Below are 16,962 nucleotides of genomic sequence, written 5' to 3' on the forward strand. Positions count from 1 at the left end.
TTGGTTGCATTTGCTTAAGAAAACGCACATCAAGTGATGTCCCCGCACCCACTGGAACAGTGTGTGCTCGTCCCGATATTCCACAAAGAGCTGAAGAGCGAGTTAAGAATCTGTCCTCTCAAACATCTCTTGGGGCTAAGTGGCGATTCCGATCTTGTCTAGAGATGCTGAGTGCACTAGAGTGAATCATACAGGTGAACCGCCACAATGAGCCCAGACAGTTAGACGTAGATATTATATAACGTGAAAACAGTATAACTGTATAGTTTTTATTGTACTGATATTTTCTTGCAAGTATTTCTATCATTATGTACAATAAAGTCATAAAGCTAAATTCATGTTTCAATATGTCTCCTTTTATTTTTATTTTTTGTATGACACATTACATGGACTCCCTTCGGTGATATTTTGAGCGAGGCGCGAAAAAACATCCCGACTCCACGCAGAACATCTGCTCGACGCCGCTTTGCACGCAACACGCGACCGATCTTTGGGAGTCTTAATTTATATCAAACACGGCCACCAGCAATAACTCCACATCAACGCGTTTTCAACCCCCCCCAAGTGCAAGTGTTGCGCTACATCATGTTGCTGTCAAGCTTGTCAGGATGACGCCGGTGAATTATTCACGCCTGGGTGATTCACTGAGTAGATCATTTGAAAATGTCATGGCAGGAAAAGCAGAGGTATAATTGATAACAGGCATCCTGGCACCATCCTGTTTATGTGCGCAAGTTTCATGGAGAGCCCCGCTCCACTGAAGGCTGGCTTGCTTTTTTTCTTTTAAATTCACAGTGGGATATTTTAGTGATATTTTTAGGGACTCAAGCTTCAGCAAAAGAAGTCCTGGCGTTTCATTTTTGGTTGGTCTGATAGCTTTCGGCAATGAATATTTGGGAGAGAACCGCAAGCAGACAATGAAGTTTTTAAGTGATGGAACTGGAAGTGGTAGAGCAGGGTGCCCAAACTTTTTGGACCGAAGATCGATTTTTCGATCAACCAACCTCCCGCGATCGACCTTTTACCGCGCACGCACATACACATGCACGCCATGATGAACAACAGCCTGACACGGAGCCTGTTAACTATCGTAGCTCACATGTACCGTTTTAAAGAGCTTCCCTCGGCCCTCGAGATTCCTATTTTTTGCCCGTGCCCTCGGTGAATTGTACACGAAACAAACTCTGAATGAGAATAATGATAACAATAAAAGATATTGCACAACTGCTCTGATCACAAGCTGCAATTGCAGACTGCTGAGTCGTCGCACGTCACGCGCCACTGTAGGTTAAAGATTTACCTGCTATATTGTGAAAATGAGACTGATAGGATGATTAGGGTGCAGTGTACATTAACACAAAAAATATTACTAACAAAGACACACAAATGACTGTTTTGTTTCTCCTCCACACGCCTCGCAATTGACTTGGGACCAGTCTGCGATCTACCGGTCGATCGCGATCAAAATCACTAATATTGCATTGAGACTTGAGACAGTACACCCCCAAAAGTGCTCTTGTAGAGGCTGTGTTACTGTGAACTGAAATGACAGCGTTTTATCAAAGATGATGTGGAATGACTCCTCCTTGGGACCGGCTCCAAGTCAGCCCTTAATATTTAAGAAGCTCCAATGTTGCATTACTGAAAAATATTTTTTTGTTTTTGGTCGTTTAAAACATGTTCTCCAGCGCAGAAAATATCTCATTCTGCCTGTACTTCCATTGTCATTATTACAGTGGCGCGATACCCTCAGTATAGAAAGTTGTAAATTCATCAATTTGCATATTTCCCCACCCAGAACATCCGAATTATGTTACAATTTTGGAAGAAATTATCATGTGTGATCACGATTAAGAAAAAAAAATCCAGCTTTAATGCAGGTATCAGACACCATAGTTTGGACACTTGAATGACTCTCAGAAAACGCTACCAATATGATGAGGTGATGTCATCTTTTTCCACTGGATCTTATAAATGTATTCATGTCTGTCAAAAAAAAAAAGCAGAAAAGAAAGCTTTATATGGAAGCCCACATGTTCACCTCAGGCTTGCATCTGGCACCATCTGGCATCAGTGTGCACTTGTCATCAGAAGTGATCGGTGCACTGTTTGGTCCAACTTTTGGAAGACTGATAATCCCTACAGCACTGCATTTTTTTTTTTTTTGGAGCTACGCAAATTGATTGTCAGCATTAGTGTGTATCTGAAATTGTGTACGCTTGGTTGCTCTGATCAAACAGCAGCGTGCGCCCGGCAGGTGGTTGACTTTCACCTTCATGTGACAACCCTCAGATCGTCCACTGCGGGATCCCTGTGACGGTATCTAAACGCTGTCACCAGGGTTCAGCGGCGGCGAGATGTAATTGCACAGTGTTGCATTGGAAATGGGAGGAGGACAGTGTGTGTGTGTGTGTGTGGGGGGGGGGGGGTAACGTGAGAAATTGTCGATACCGATGCAGTGACGACTCATGGTAGGAAATTTCGGGGCTTTGTTGGTCTGTGCATCGGCTATATTTCTTCTACTGCTCATTTGATAAACTGATCATTTCTTCCTACGCCTGTACCTGAAATGCTTCTTGACTGACTAATGGAGTCATCTCAAGTCGGGTCCGCTGATCGAGTTCTAATGATTTTGCTTTCTGACACCACCGTAATGCATACAAAGTAAAACAGTCACAATCATCGGTGCAGATTTTCAGATTTAAATGTCTCGTGGAAACCTGATTTATAGTTACAGTATTATATTAAAGAAACTATAATGCAGTAACAATCTCTCTGCTCAATTTGTGGCCAAAGATTGCCTGGTGGGTTGAATTCTTTTTCACTTTTGGTCCAAATTTGTGTCTTTACATTTAATCCTTTCAGGGACAGCAGTTACTACAGTGGACATCTTATCACGTTATCAGATTACAGGGTGCCTGAAGGGGTTAAACAATCGGATTTGAGCCTTGCAAATTCACTATTTGTGTTTTCAAAGCAAGGGGCGGCCCGGTAGTCCAGTGGTTAGCACGTCGGCTTCACAGTGCAGAGGTACCGGGTTCAATTCCAGCTGCGGCTTCCCTGTGTGGAGTTTGCATGTTCTCCCCGGGCCTGCGTGGGTTTTCTCCGGGTGCTCCGGTTTCCTCCCACATTCCAAAAACATGCATGGCAGGCTGATTGGACGCTCTAAATTGTCCCTAGGTGTGAGTGTGGGCGTGAATGGTTGTTCGTCTCTGTGTGCCCTGCGATTGGCTGGCAACTGATTCAGGGTGTCCCCGCCTACTGCCCGAAGACGGCTGGGATAGGCTCCGGCACCCCCCGCGACCCTAGTGAGGATCAAGCGGTTCGGAAAATGGATGGATGGATGTTTTCAAAGTGTGTGTGTGAGGGTGGGGGTGGGGGGGACTTCTTCTGCCACATTGTGCTACGTCACAACCGCTAGCCTTCGAGTGCGCACTAATGCTTCAAATGCGGCCAACCATCTAGGAATTAACCAGGGATTTCAAATTGGATTCTTTTCTCCGCGTTAGCTCCACCTCAAGTCGGGCAACAAAGCGTGACACCAGCGTGCCACACAAAAGCTCTGACATCAGCAGTTTTCCAATTAGGATTGCACCCATGAGCACGGCTGCCAGAGTCTCTCATTTCTTTTGGGTGACATTTTTCGCCAGGCTGCTCCGAAACGGATATTTAGAAAGCAAATAAATCTGCGGATTTTGATGTGCCACTTAAATTGGATTTTTGCTGATATAGGCTTGACATGGAAGTAGCTAGTCAGTCAAGAAACGCGACTGCCCTTGAGCAAGTCACTCAGTTTTGTGCATCCTTATTTCAGGTTAACTTGGTGGAAAATAAATGTTTCAAAAGTTTTGCACTGACAGCTTCTTTTTTTTTCCCTGTCTGTCAAAAGTCTGAATATTTGCAACAGTTTTCATGACAACAACCGCAAGTTGTCATTTTTTTTGTCCTTTCAATGTGAGTTTTACAAGCTCACGCGGGTCTGTTGAGTCCGACGATTCCTGGCAAGTCCGACGAAATGTATTAATCAAGATTCCCCCCCCCCCCCCCATCTGTTCACATCAAATCACCAGGAGCTTGATTTGTTTTCCTAATAGACTCTCACAGGGAGCTGCCTCAGCTTGCGTTTCCATCACCATTTTGAGCAAGCAGGTGCTGTCAAATAATGTCACTTCTGAACGTATTGGCGACTCTTCACTACTTGCAGTGGAGGCATTGGTGCAACAGATGGCACCGTTTTTCTTCCTTTCAAATATGTATTTTATTTTTAATTCACAATCAATCATTCACGTGCGAAACTGAGGCGACTAAATCCACTCCCCTAGCTACCATCCATTTTTATAACATTCACCCATGACAAACGTAATCCCAAAACGCATCTATTTTCATATAAAGCGACATTTGCATTTCGATAAACTCTGCGCACTTCCCGGCGTCCATTGAGTTTGGCTCCCATTGTTAGCGAGAGCAAGAGGGAGGTAAAAGGTTCTTGACACAATGCGAGGCCTGCAAATGAATGTTTAAATGGGAGAGTGAGCACTAAAGAAAAAAAAGAAAAAACGCTGACACCTCGAAGATAATGGAGTAGCCACATTAACACCTTCAACAACATACAAAATTACACACGCTTGGATGGCCCTTTTTTTTTTCTTTCTCATCTTGCGGTTAAGAGAGTCACACTCACACATACACACACAAGTGAGCACTTTTCAGGGGATGGCAGGTAGAAGCAGGGCTGCAAGGAGGGTGCGCTATTGATTGGCGCAAAAGGCATCCGGTGCCATGAAAAATACATTGTCCTCCCTCTCAATTTGGTGGTAATGCTGCTTGTCACCTCTCAGAGACAGCCTATAATTTGATAAATCAATAAGGCAACATCAAGATGAGTGGACTTGGCATTTTGACGAGAAGCGACACCCACCATCGGAGCAATTTTGAACAGAGCATCAAACACAAAGCCTCCCCCCCACCCCCACGGGCCTTCTGTCAGAGTGGGCAAAAGTATTGGGACACGGACACAACATTGAAATGAATTATAGTTATAAGAGGGCATGCACTCTTTTGCATCCACATTATTTCAGTAGTTTCTTAGTATTTATTATGCCTTAAGTAGATGAGTCTGACCCCTTTTGTGTGATTTACGTAGGTGGGTGGAAGTGGGTCTCATTCGCATCAGTACAACTGAAAGCACTCAAGTGGATGAAATCTTTTTGGAATGAACATAATGTCATGGAGGTTTTGCTGTCAGGTTTTAAAATGCTGCAAAGCACAAATTCATCCCCATGATGAGTTTTTAATGACATCCTCCTGGTTAATGAGACTTGAGACTGTGCGTCTTGTTTCATTGGACACGGTTGCGACGTTTGATATGGTGAACCACATTATTCTTCGGACTCATTGGCAGCATCAGGTGGGCATTAGTGGTGGCGCTCCAGAGTGGTTTGGATGCTAACTGATAGACAGGATTTTCTGTGTTAGCTTTGGGTGGTCTGAGTCCATATGGTGTTCCACAGGGTTCAATTTTGGGGCCCCTGCCCCTGGGTTCCATCTTATGACAGCATGATATTTCCTTTCACTACTATGTAGTTGACAGTGTGATCAATGTCCCACTACGGAAAAAGGACACTTTCTCCTTTTGGCCACTTTGGTCCTATCTGGAGGATATCGAAGCCTCACATTTGTATTCTTTGGCTTTCGACTCATGTATTGTGTTTATGTTAATCATTTATTGTTTGAACTGTCTGCTTTCATATGTCCGATTTTTACTTTATGCACAGCACTTTGTTTGGGTCGTGGTTGTTTTAAAGTGCTCTATAAATAATGTTGAGCTGAGTTGAGTTTTAGAAGTGCCTATTCTGCAGACTGAAGGAGCTTTAAAGGCAAGAAGTGACAACACCAATAAAATGGGTGTCTCCATTGTCAATTAAGAAAATTATCAAGAAGCCAAGTAAAGAACGGGGCTTGGCATTGTGAGACCACTCTGATTTATCACTCGGTGCAAGATTTTTTTTTCTTTTGAACAAGAACAATTTAACAACTTTGAAGGACAAAGAAATTTGTTGACACTGAAAATTAGTCCATTTTTATTTAAACTCAAAAGTTTTAGTGGAAGGCCTCGGACCGGAGGACGGTGACGGGACCGGACTTTAAATGGCGCATCCGGCGCTCCGTGTTTCCCTGACACCACACACGCCTTTATATTGTGTAGAGTTTTGATAAAAACAAAAAATGACATACAAACCGGACAGTAATTTAGTTGCAACAAATCATACATGTCAAAATGTAAGAGACTGAACTAGATTGTGGAATGATTTACAAAAGCAATACGCCACACAATTTAATGAAATGCAAAGCATGAAACAGACAATGCATTTGAGATCTTGTCATTTTGCATTTTTTTTGAGGCAGGAACACAAATACCGGCACTACTTGTTTGAAGAAAAAAAAAATGAGGCCTCCCCTCAAGAGGCCTTATTCCTAACTCTGTGCGCCTGCAGTTTCCTATTGCCGTTGTTTATCTTTTTTTAATCCTTAATACAGGCGGGGGCCTGTATTAAGGATTTACTGATCTGTAACTCCAAACACAAACACACACACTACCTCCTACTAAACAGGAAAGAAATGTTGCACTTGCAATATTTTGCGTAGGAAGCATTGGCATGCTTCTTTGTTGTTTGAGGATATTTCCACTGGAGCAGAACTAGATAGACATCCTACCAAAGATTTGTATACAAATACAGTACAACAAATGGGCCAAAAGGTAAGCAGAGGTTCAAAAAATGACGACAGGAAGAGCTCTGAAGCAGAAATAACATACAACACACTCTTTTTGGGACATATTTGCATCTTACTGGAAATGCCGCAATTATTAATTTCACTCAAATCGCAGCCTACCCACTTTTTTTTTTTTTTTTTAATGTCTGTGAGCAGTAAAATAAGAGTTCTTGTGAAACTTTTTGAACCGGTCAAAATGAGATTCCTTTTAGCAGAAAGTCTCCTGAAGAAAATGATGTGATGAAGGAAGATGAGTGAATTGATAACACTGTCAGATCATTTTTCGTACAATGATGAAAACTTTTATCTATAATTAACAGAATATTTGCACAAGGTGAGACTACAGAGGACTTCAGGTTGCATAAAAAAACAAAACAAAATAGGGAAAGCTGGCCACAGAATGAAAGAAAATAATAGAAAACTGTAATGCATTTAAAAAAGGCATTGTTGCTTTGTTAGATTGAAGTGAGGTGAAGCTTACTGGCAGAGGCAATCCATCGTTTCTTTAATAGCTGTTTTCCTTTTTGGAACAAATCCTAAATAGAAACTGAATGGTAAAAACAGCACAACAACAAAAAACAAACAAACAAACAAAAAATAATAATAATATGATTAAAGAATGGCTAATTTCAATGTAGTTTTTTTCTTTGTTGTTCCATATAGCTTTTGTGCCTAAAATAAATAACCCTCAGTACTTCTGTTTCATAAACACGAACATTTACCACTGATGTATATATAGACCGCTTGCAAATCTCCGAGTTGCGCGGTGCATTATGGGTAAGGGACTCGCTTTGGCTCTCAAGTGTTCCTTTATAATTATTGTGGAGCAGCGCACAAAGCTGTGATTTGGACCATTTCAACCAATGGTTTTATTAAATTGTTTTTTTTTTTAAATAAATTGAATCTATGTTGTTTGATAATCTGTACACACAACGCCCTCTGCCGGCACACGACAGTTAACACGAATTATGTTTTGACTGACAGAAGTGCAAGCGGCTTATTATAAGTCTTGCTCCTAAACTTTGCCTGCGTTTAGTGCAAACCGCGACATCCAAAGCAGTAAATTCAGCCCGGTCTTTCAGTGTGACACTGTGCCGCAAATACTGGCACGCAAACCCTCATTATTATGATACGCAGGTAGCGAGAAAGGACACATCATTACCCCCGCATGCCGCAAGGACACCGTCGAAGACAGACGTTAAAAAACAAAAAAATAGCAGCGGTGAAAATGTAAGCAGAAGAGATGAGAAATAGCGCTCAGTATGTGTCGGGGAAGACAGCTGTGACTTGCGGGTGTGCAAACAACTCGGCGAGGAAATGGTGTACTGTGGCTAAAAATGACTTTATTTGCCTGTTAATGATCAACGATTATACTCGAATTACAGTCCATGCTACTGTTGTCTAAACTGCGTGCTCCCGTCTTGACAAAACCTTTTCATGCACCTTGTAACCTGATAACACAGTCAGCTGTCCACTGTAGTGACCGCTGTCCCTCAAAGGGTTAAGTAATGCGGTTCTCCTGCCTCATAGTGAAGCTTTGAGTTCATTTGGAGAGTCCACTTCAATTACAAGTCATGGTTCCTCGTCCAATGGGTTAAGGAGTGTTGGCGTAGCAACAGTAGGGAAAACAAAAAAATCAGCGGAACAGGTAGCAAAGTGGTGTTACCCGCGCAGTGAGAGTCGGCGCGGACGGTTTGTAGTCGTGACGGCCGTCTGATTCATTAGAACTGACGAGTTGTCAGTGTGTCGACTACCTGCCAGGGTCGTGATGCAGGCCTGAGCACGAAGTCGAGGAAGGTTAACACCGGAAGGAAACTAATACAAGGGAGTTGTTTCAGACAAGCACATAGTTGTGGGTTGGAGGGGAAGGGTGGTCGGGGGTGGGAGACATGAAAAAACAAACAAACTGTAAGGTAGCTACAGTGTAGGCATAAGGGATTCTTAAAATATAAATGTAAATCAAAGAGAAAACATTTGCTGAAAAATATCCCTTAATCACAGAAGAGTCTGAAAGGGCTTCACAAGCCCACAGTAGACAAATATTAACATCGCCTGATCTTAACCCCCAGGAGGGTGAGGAAAAATTCAAAATCCAATCAAAACTTGTATTTATGGTAACAAACTAGCGCAATCTTGAAAGATTTCACTTTGCCCCCCCCCCCCTTCATTTTTTGGGGGTGGGGGGTATATTTGTCCACATGACGGTGCTCGATTATTATTATTGGTACAGCGTAAAGATAATTTTGCAAGTTTATGACCTCTAGAGTTCCTCATAGTGAGGCAAATAACTACGTATTTTCCGTATTATAAGGCGCTGCGGAGTATCAGGTCTTCAGTGAATGGCCTATTTGAAAACTGTTTTCATATATCAAGGTGCATAGAAGAGAAGCTACAATAGGGGCAGCGGGTGCATTATGCATCGACTAGGTGGTGCTACGCTAAATGGAATACAATACAATACAGCTTTATTTATGTAGCGCTTTCACAACCGCTGCAGGTGCAACGAAGTGCTTTATAGAATATTTATAATACTCCATCCAAGAAATCTGAATATTAAGGATTATAAGGCGCACCGTCGGCTTTTGAGAAAATTGAATGCTTGCGGTGGTGTGCCTTATAGTGTGGAAAATATGGTACTTGTATGTATGGTAATGCTGTACCAAAATCATTCCAAACTGGCTTTTCGATAGTCAGCAAAGAGACTAATTGTCTGTGAAGGTTGCACGAGTTTCAAGCGCTGAGCTGTGGTTAACTTATTTCCTAATATTGTTTCATGGTGGCTGTGAGGTTTAACTTTATCCCCGTCGCCTGTCACACAATGACTGAACAAAAAACACTTGAGGGGATGGATATGCTGGAAAAACACAATCAAATACATGAACAAGGTCAAGAAAAACACATTAAATCAAAGTAACAAACAACCTCCCACCCCCCAAAAAAAGCCTATGACAGAAACAGACAACATGACAGGAACACAACGAACTGAAAATGACTGACAGAACCCCGGCGACTAAATACCAGCGAGGTGACGAGACAATGAGAAACACCTGGACAAGCCACAAAGGGTTGAGGGAGCTGATCGGTTAACACAAATGACCCGCATAACGAGAACAGGTGGAGACGTAAAGGGCACACGAGGGAACAAAACCAAATGTAATCTAAACAAAAACATAACACCGTCCACTTCAAAGAGTCGCCATCTACAATGTTTTTTGTTTTTTTTTTCACAGTTGAAAATACTCTTTTTAGCCCTGTGCTCTACTTTTAGTTCTTCATTGAGTGGTAGGGGAGCAGTTATTTAGAGTCCTAAGTATATTAGGGGTCAGGTGGGGGATGATTCTTTTGAAAAGCCCATTTTCCTAATATCAAATATTGGATTTTTCCCTAATGTGGTCCCACAAATAAAACATTATCTTCATGTCAAGTAAAACTGGACTGTAGAGAAAATACAGATAAACGCTAAGCTAAAGCTAATTTGTTTGTGTGTGTGTGTGTGTGTGTGTGTGTGTACATGCGTGTGTGTGTGCACACAGTGCCAGCATCATACAAAAATCGCAGTGAAATTATTTTCCAAAGTTATTCAGGCCTGGTCAGTGCTGCAGTTTAGTTTCGCAATGGTGTTCAAATGCGCCTAAGGAGTCACACTGTTGATCTGAGATGAAGCAAAAAGTAGCTAAACAGTTTTGCGATGACTCGGGATAACTTCCCTTTTTCTCGTCATAAACAAAAGGAAAATGTAACCAGACAGACTGATAAAGGATCGCTCGAGCCATGAATCACACAAACAGCGTGACGGAGAGGAGTCACCTTCAGACAAAATTCATTTAGGAAGGACAAGCTGGACACATGCTTGACAAGATGCGTGACGAGACCACATTTCACAGTTGGTGATTGTTTATTCACTGTTAGGACTGTTTTTTTGTTTTGTTTTGTTTTCAAGAATCCAATATGCCACATACAGTTCTTTCAGTGTGGGCCATACATGACAGTACACCGGCGTGACTTTCTTAGAAATAACAGATTGTCTAGGATGCTCTGAATCATCATTATTATTATTAAATTGAGGCGTATGCGATTAAAATTTGTCAAATTAGTTGCCTTGAGTGAAGTAACAGAATCAAAATGGGAATCATTATATAAAGGGGAGTTGGGGGCAGGGCTGAGAACACAGCTCAAATCAGTAGCAACATCGAGAATCCAACCCAAAAATCATTTTTACAATGTTTGACAGCAATAATATTCTAAGACGTCCCCGGGGCAATTCCTTATCTACACACCTTAATTTCCAGGTAACCAGATCCAACACACATTCTTCCTTAACATCATGCATTGATCTGGTTTCTGGAGGCAAACCGAAAACGCAAAGAAAATGTATTTATACAAAGTGATACTGTACATATAATACTGCGAAAGAAAACTTTGCATTTATATGGGTAGAAAAATTCCTCCAATAATCTATCGTAGCAGTACAGGGCATAGCGGAGCACAAACAATACCAAAAAAATAAATAATAATAATTATAAAATAAAATGATGATATATTGAAAAAAAAAAGTACGGGACGCACAGAATATGAAACGGAAACTCAATTAAATATAAAGAACAAACACCGAAGTTAAGCAACACGATCACGTTCACATTTCATCCTTGTGGTGGCGCCGTGGCGAAGAACACATCGCGCTCAGAATGCTCGTCCTTTTCTCGCCGCCGTCTCGGGTCCAAAGTTCTCGCCCGTTGCGCGAAGCAAGAGCCAACGTTCGCTTTCTTTGTCACCTTTATTTCCCTTGGACTTCCCTTCTTCATTCCGAAGGCATTCAGGTGAGTTTCACTGAAGTTCTCAGAGTCACCGACCAGCTTCTAGGCAACGTTCTTGACGGCGTTCTCGTTCAACTTTTCCATGTAGTTCCTAAGATCCTTCGAGTCCCCGAGCTCAATGTCGGGACAAACCCATTTGATCTCGCTGCTTTGCATTAATGCTAACGGACTCAGGACAGGACAGCCATTACTGGATTTGACGTTGGAAAAGGTGGTGAATTTCACTCTCTTTCTCTTGGTTGTAGGCGAGTTGAGCGACTCACTTCTGGGATCCCTGCATCCTCCCGCGCTAGCGTTCCCGTGCTGGGCGCCTCCGTTTAAAAGTTGGCTACCTTCTTCGGGTGTGCCGCCCAACTCATCCAGTTGCTCTTGCTGCAGGCAGAGCCCCTCCTCTTGGCCCAACCAAACCCAGTCGTGGGAATGAGGCATCGTCTCCTGGGCCTCCAGGGACAGGTGCTTGCTTCGGTACTTGTACGTGTAAGAGATACAGTTAATGAGGAACACAAGGATGGCCAGGCAGAAGACTCCCAACAGGGCGTACATTCCGATCTCCAGGTCCGTCATGGCTCTTCGGGTGGGCAGATCGTCATCGGTGCTGCGGCTTCGCGGATTCTCAACCTGGTCCGGATAGTCTGAGAATTCACTTTGGATTTTTTCCCCGGTGCCTGCAGACAGTCGCCCCCCATTGGCCCTCACGGGGACATGGGCCCTGACGGTTGTAGCTCCGCGGTTAATGAGCCCCGTTTCCATGTCAGAAATAGAACCGCCATAATAAGGAGCACCGGGCCGTGTACGCCGCTCTCCAGAACGTTTATAGAGCTCCTCGGGTCCTCCAAACCTCACCTGTACGTTGGCCATCCCAGTGGCCAAGCCTCCGTGCTTCTTGACATTCTGGCACATCTCGGACATGCTCATTTCGACGCGGACGAGCAAACCTTGACCTTCGCCCTTTGCCACGATGACCGGCCACCTCCAAGCTGCGTTGCGCTGCACCGCGACCACCCGCTCATCCAGCGAGGTGGCTGTCAGGGTGAAATGGGCTGGGTTGTAATTCTCGAGTGGAGTCATTGAGCCATCGCTAAACTGTAGCCAGGCACTGATGAAGGACTCCTAGGGAATTAATATAGAGGAGCTTTTAGTCGTCTTCGAAAATGTTTTTTTTTTTTTTAACCATGTCCTAAAGCAGTGGTGTCAAACATACGGCCCGCGGGGCGGATCCGGCCCCCAAGGAGGTTCGATCTGGCCCGAGGGATCATTGCAAAGTGAAAAAAATGCATTAAAGACACAAAATGAATATTTTAAATAAAATGCAATTTGTCGATTAGCCGTGAGTTTTGATCACAGTAGAGGACAACATTGTTTTGATCGGGGAAGAAAACAGCAGTCTCAGTCTGTCACCGAGATAGACCCAATGCAGCAAATGATATGAAAGCGCCAATCAATGCTTCTTGAGACCAAAAAAAAAAGGAAAAACATGATATTTTGGTGATTCATAGCACAGTATGGTATAATGTTAATGGTTCGGCCCACTTGACATCTACCGAGTCCGTATGTGGCTCACAATATGAAATGAGTTTGACACTCCTGTCCTAAAGGGTTCATGTCTACATGAAGTCTGCGTTAAATGCACACATCAAACTGTATGCAAAAAAATATAATAATAATAATAATAAGAAGAAGAAGAAATAACGGAAAGAGTTTTGCGATAACAGCACAGGACAAATCAGATGAGGCACTAACTCATTCTCGGAACCCTCACCAAGGCTTCAGTAACCCAGTATGCAAACAAACTCCGAAAATAACTCTGGAAAAACAATATACCCCAAAAAATATAAGGAAAAGGGAAACAGCGAATTGCAAGTGCATCCTCATTATATGAGACACAAGAAGGAAATTGGCAAAATATCTCCTGAAGACAAATAATATTCTCTCTCCAAGGGGAAAGCCGGTTGCCGACTGCCATTTGAAATGATAATTATCACAATAACAAAGACGTTCACTGGTTGTATATGCAAATCAAAGCGAAGGCGTCCCAATGTTAAGTTAATCATGGGAATAAAAATCAAAAGAACACAGTTTTAATTATCACCATGACTCGAACTTGTTAGCCAAACGTACAGAGTATCTCGGTCTCAATACAGAATATGCCACATGCACTTTTTTTCGGCTCTCACTCCAACTACACGAGAAAAAACAAACAAACAATGATTGTACCTGTTGGGCCGCTTCGATGACTTCCTGCGTGGTTGCTGTGGCGACAATGGCGTTGTTACTCCCTGGGCTGAGGTGCAGGGACAGCGAGAGTCCTGAAACCAACTGCACCCCGAGCTCTGTCACGCTCACTTTATCATCCAGCACCCTGATTGTCCTCTCAGCCAGGACCAGTGATGTCAGAGGAGACAGCACCTGCAAGAGACGGAAAACCCCCCCAACCTTTTTTAAACATAAAGCTAAATATGCCGAATGTTAGCCAAGTGAAATTTCAGGACAATGCACACGCTACCTGTATTTTGGTCATCCCGGCGCTTCGTCCAATTACGACTTGGCCCTCCCACAGTTGCGCAATCTTTGGGTCATCCACCCTCAGCGAGTCCTTCACCAGTTGCGTCACATCCACCTGCCAGTCGCTACCCAACAGGAAGTTGTGCTGGCCTTGCTCGTCCTCGTCGCCAGTGTCGTGAATCTCTTCACTTTCGGACACAAAATGTGTAAGGACTTGCAGCATGGTGCTTTGGTACTGAGCAACGCAGGAGTTGTCAATCCGCTCCTCGGCTGCATCGCCATCCTCCTTGATGTCATACCTGAGGCAAGAGCAAGTATACATCAACTACAATCTACTAGAGGTGGTTTTTCAAGTGTATGTACATGAGTTTGACACCTGCGCTCTAGATCAATACATCTATATTGTATTGTATTGTATTCCCTTTAGCGTAGCTCAATCTCACTATTGTAGCTTCTATTCTATGCGCCTTATAAAGCGGTGCACCGTATATATGAAAACCGTTATATAAAAAAATATATATATATACTGTATATATATATATATATATATATGTGTGTGTGTGTGTGTGTGTGTGTGTGTGTGGAGATCGTTTCCAGTGCTGCGGTGCTATCGCAGAACTGAATTCCCACCACAGGGGCTCAGGATCCCCTCCGCATCATAGCAGTCGCAACTGAGATCAAATTCATGCCTGGGGTCAGGCCGTGTTGGGTTCACCGAGTCAACGATCCAAGATTGCGAGAGTTAAACAAAACATTTGCGATCAATCTTCGCGCTTCCGTATACGACATGTGATGATCCGTTTCTGGGCTTTTCTTCAGCACGTGGACTCATATGCCTCCACAATGCTATGATGTAATCCCTGCTCAACCTCGGGCAAGGGAGGGTGGGGAATGAAGAGGCTGTATTTGTGTTAGCGTGCCTCCTAGTGGGGCGGTCAGCAATTAATATATCATTTGAAAAGACTGAACCACAAATACGGATGACTGACATGCTTGACCATGTATTGAGTATTGCAGGACATCATTACTTTCTGTCAACATATTTCTCATATTCATCTTTCCTCCTGAAAGAGTTGCAGTGAAATGAACAAAACACACAGATGAATGAGCTTTTAAAGAATACAGAAACACAATCTGCTCAGTAAGTGTCCCAAGGGCTAAGAGGAGGCCTGACCTCTGCTGTCCTGTAGCGCTAGGAACCCTCCAGCCTTTGACTTGACTGAGCTCAGGATCGGCCACGTCGATGAGCAAGGGGAGGCGGGGCATCCACACGCTCATCTCCAGCTGTGCACTCAAGAAGCTGTAGGTGAAGTTGAGCATCACCCGACTCTTTCCACGCGTCTCTTTCCCATTCACAAAGACGTAGTCGCATCTCTCCGACACCTTGGAATCAACAAAGCGGGGAGATGAAAAAAGGGAGACAAAATGATGGAAACCAGCAAAGTCAAAACAGTGATATAAAACAATATGTGTTTTGAATCGACTATTTTCTTCAATTATTTTGCGGTGAAGATTTGACATCGCTCATTGGTGTGACTAACAATACACAAGCTAATACAAGTTCCACTCAAAGTGTGCTGTGAGTTTATATGTGCAGGATCATATTATTGCAAGAACCACGACGACGGTCCAACACAGCAGATGGAGCAGGGAAATGAAACAGCCGCGTTTGATCCCACTAGAAGGAAAACAATAAGCTCAAGCTAAATTGCTGAATGGTGGGATGAATTTGAACGACAACCAAGTTGGCTGATGTTCCCTCATTGACTTCCAGTCACGACGCATCCAAGACACAACACCACAGGTGTCCATCCTTCTCTCGAAAACACCCAAATCTGCAGACTCACAAATACTTAACAACCTGTCCAACAATTTCATTTGCCATTTCGTCTCCAACACCGCCGTCAACATTTGGACAACGGCCCCAAATGTTTCGAACTAATTAATGGGTGTCAGTCAGGCTCGCATCTTTGCATAAATTATATGACAGACTTCCTCTGAGATGGTGTCACAGCATGGAAGAATCAAGCTGACAGAGTGGCCTCCACCCGCTGCTTAGGATGCTGAGCTCCTGACAGATCGACTATTGTGCTTAAAGCAAAGGACTTTCATCATTTTAACTTTGGAAATTGACAAGTTGATTGTTAAAATTGTGAGTGTGTCATATCTGGGGGATGACAGTAGCCTTTCATTTACTGCTTTCCTTATGCTCACACATGCAGTTTTCTGTTTCTAGGTGGATCTGAGCCCAAGTGAGTTGGTCACATAAAAAAAATGAATGTACCGTATTTTCCGCACTAAAAGGCGCCCCTAAGAGCCTTCCATTTTCTTAAAAGCTCACAGCGCACCTTAAAATCCGATGCGCCTTGTGTATGGTCATTCCGGGAATATTTCGACCCCAAAATGGCTCCTTGCTCGAGAAATGCTGACAACGCAGAGTTCAAACTTAAGGCGATCGGTTAGGCAGTTGAACACGGAAATAGAGCAGCGGCCAGAGGGTTCAACGTCAACGAGTCAATGTTATAACTTGCTGTTGGTTAAGTGAACTGTGTCGCTGCGTTATTAAATAAGTTTTACTGACATCTGATCGTTCTGTTGGTGTTTCCTTGAGTTTAGCTCCATCTAGTGGATGCATTGTAGATTGCATCTTATAACGCGGTGCGCCCAATGTATGAAAAAAAAATTACAAAATTGGCCCTTAATTGAAGGTGCGCCTCATAATCCAGTGCACCTTTTAGTTTTTTTGGGGGGGGGGGAATCAGGGGGGGTTGCCTTTGAGGAGGATGACCTTTCAGGCAAAGGAAACACTTTCTGCTAGAATATAACCACAGGATTGTGTCCTCCTAAGACAATATTTGACTTAATTATTTGAGCA

General features: G+C 43.3%; 1 protein-coding gene across 1 annotated transcript in view; it reads right to left on the bottom strand.

Annotated features, from left to right (window-relative positions):
* Positions 1-10,647: 10,647 nt before the first annotated feature.
* Positions 10,648-16,962, bottom strand: part of LOC147192035 (transmembrane protein 132C) — a 96,580-nt gene continuing 90,265 nt past the window's right edge. Inside the window, exons 7-10 of the mRNA XM_086135798.1 lie at positions 15,262-15,470; positions 14,089-14,386; positions 13,800-13,991; positions 10,648-12,695 (exon numbers count right to left, since the gene is read on the bottom strand). Coding sequence (XP_085991924.1) covers positions 11,628-12,695; positions 13,800-13,991; positions 14,089-14,386; positions 15,262-15,470 — 1,767 coding nt within the window. The 3' untranslated portion in view covers positions 10,648-11,627. The remainder of the gene's footprint in view (positions 12,696-13,799; positions 13,992-14,088; positions 14,387-15,261; positions 15,471-16,962) is intronic.

This window comes from Hippocampus guttulatus, chromosome 17, assembly GCF_054856545.1.
Source record: "Hippocampus guttulatus isolate MCC_2025c chromosome 17, RoL_Hgut_1.0, whole genome shotgun sequence".
In the NCBI taxonomy this organism is placed as follows: Eukaryota; Metazoa; Chordata; class Actinopteri; order Syngnathiformes; family Syngnathidae; genus Hippocampus; species Hippocampus guttulatus.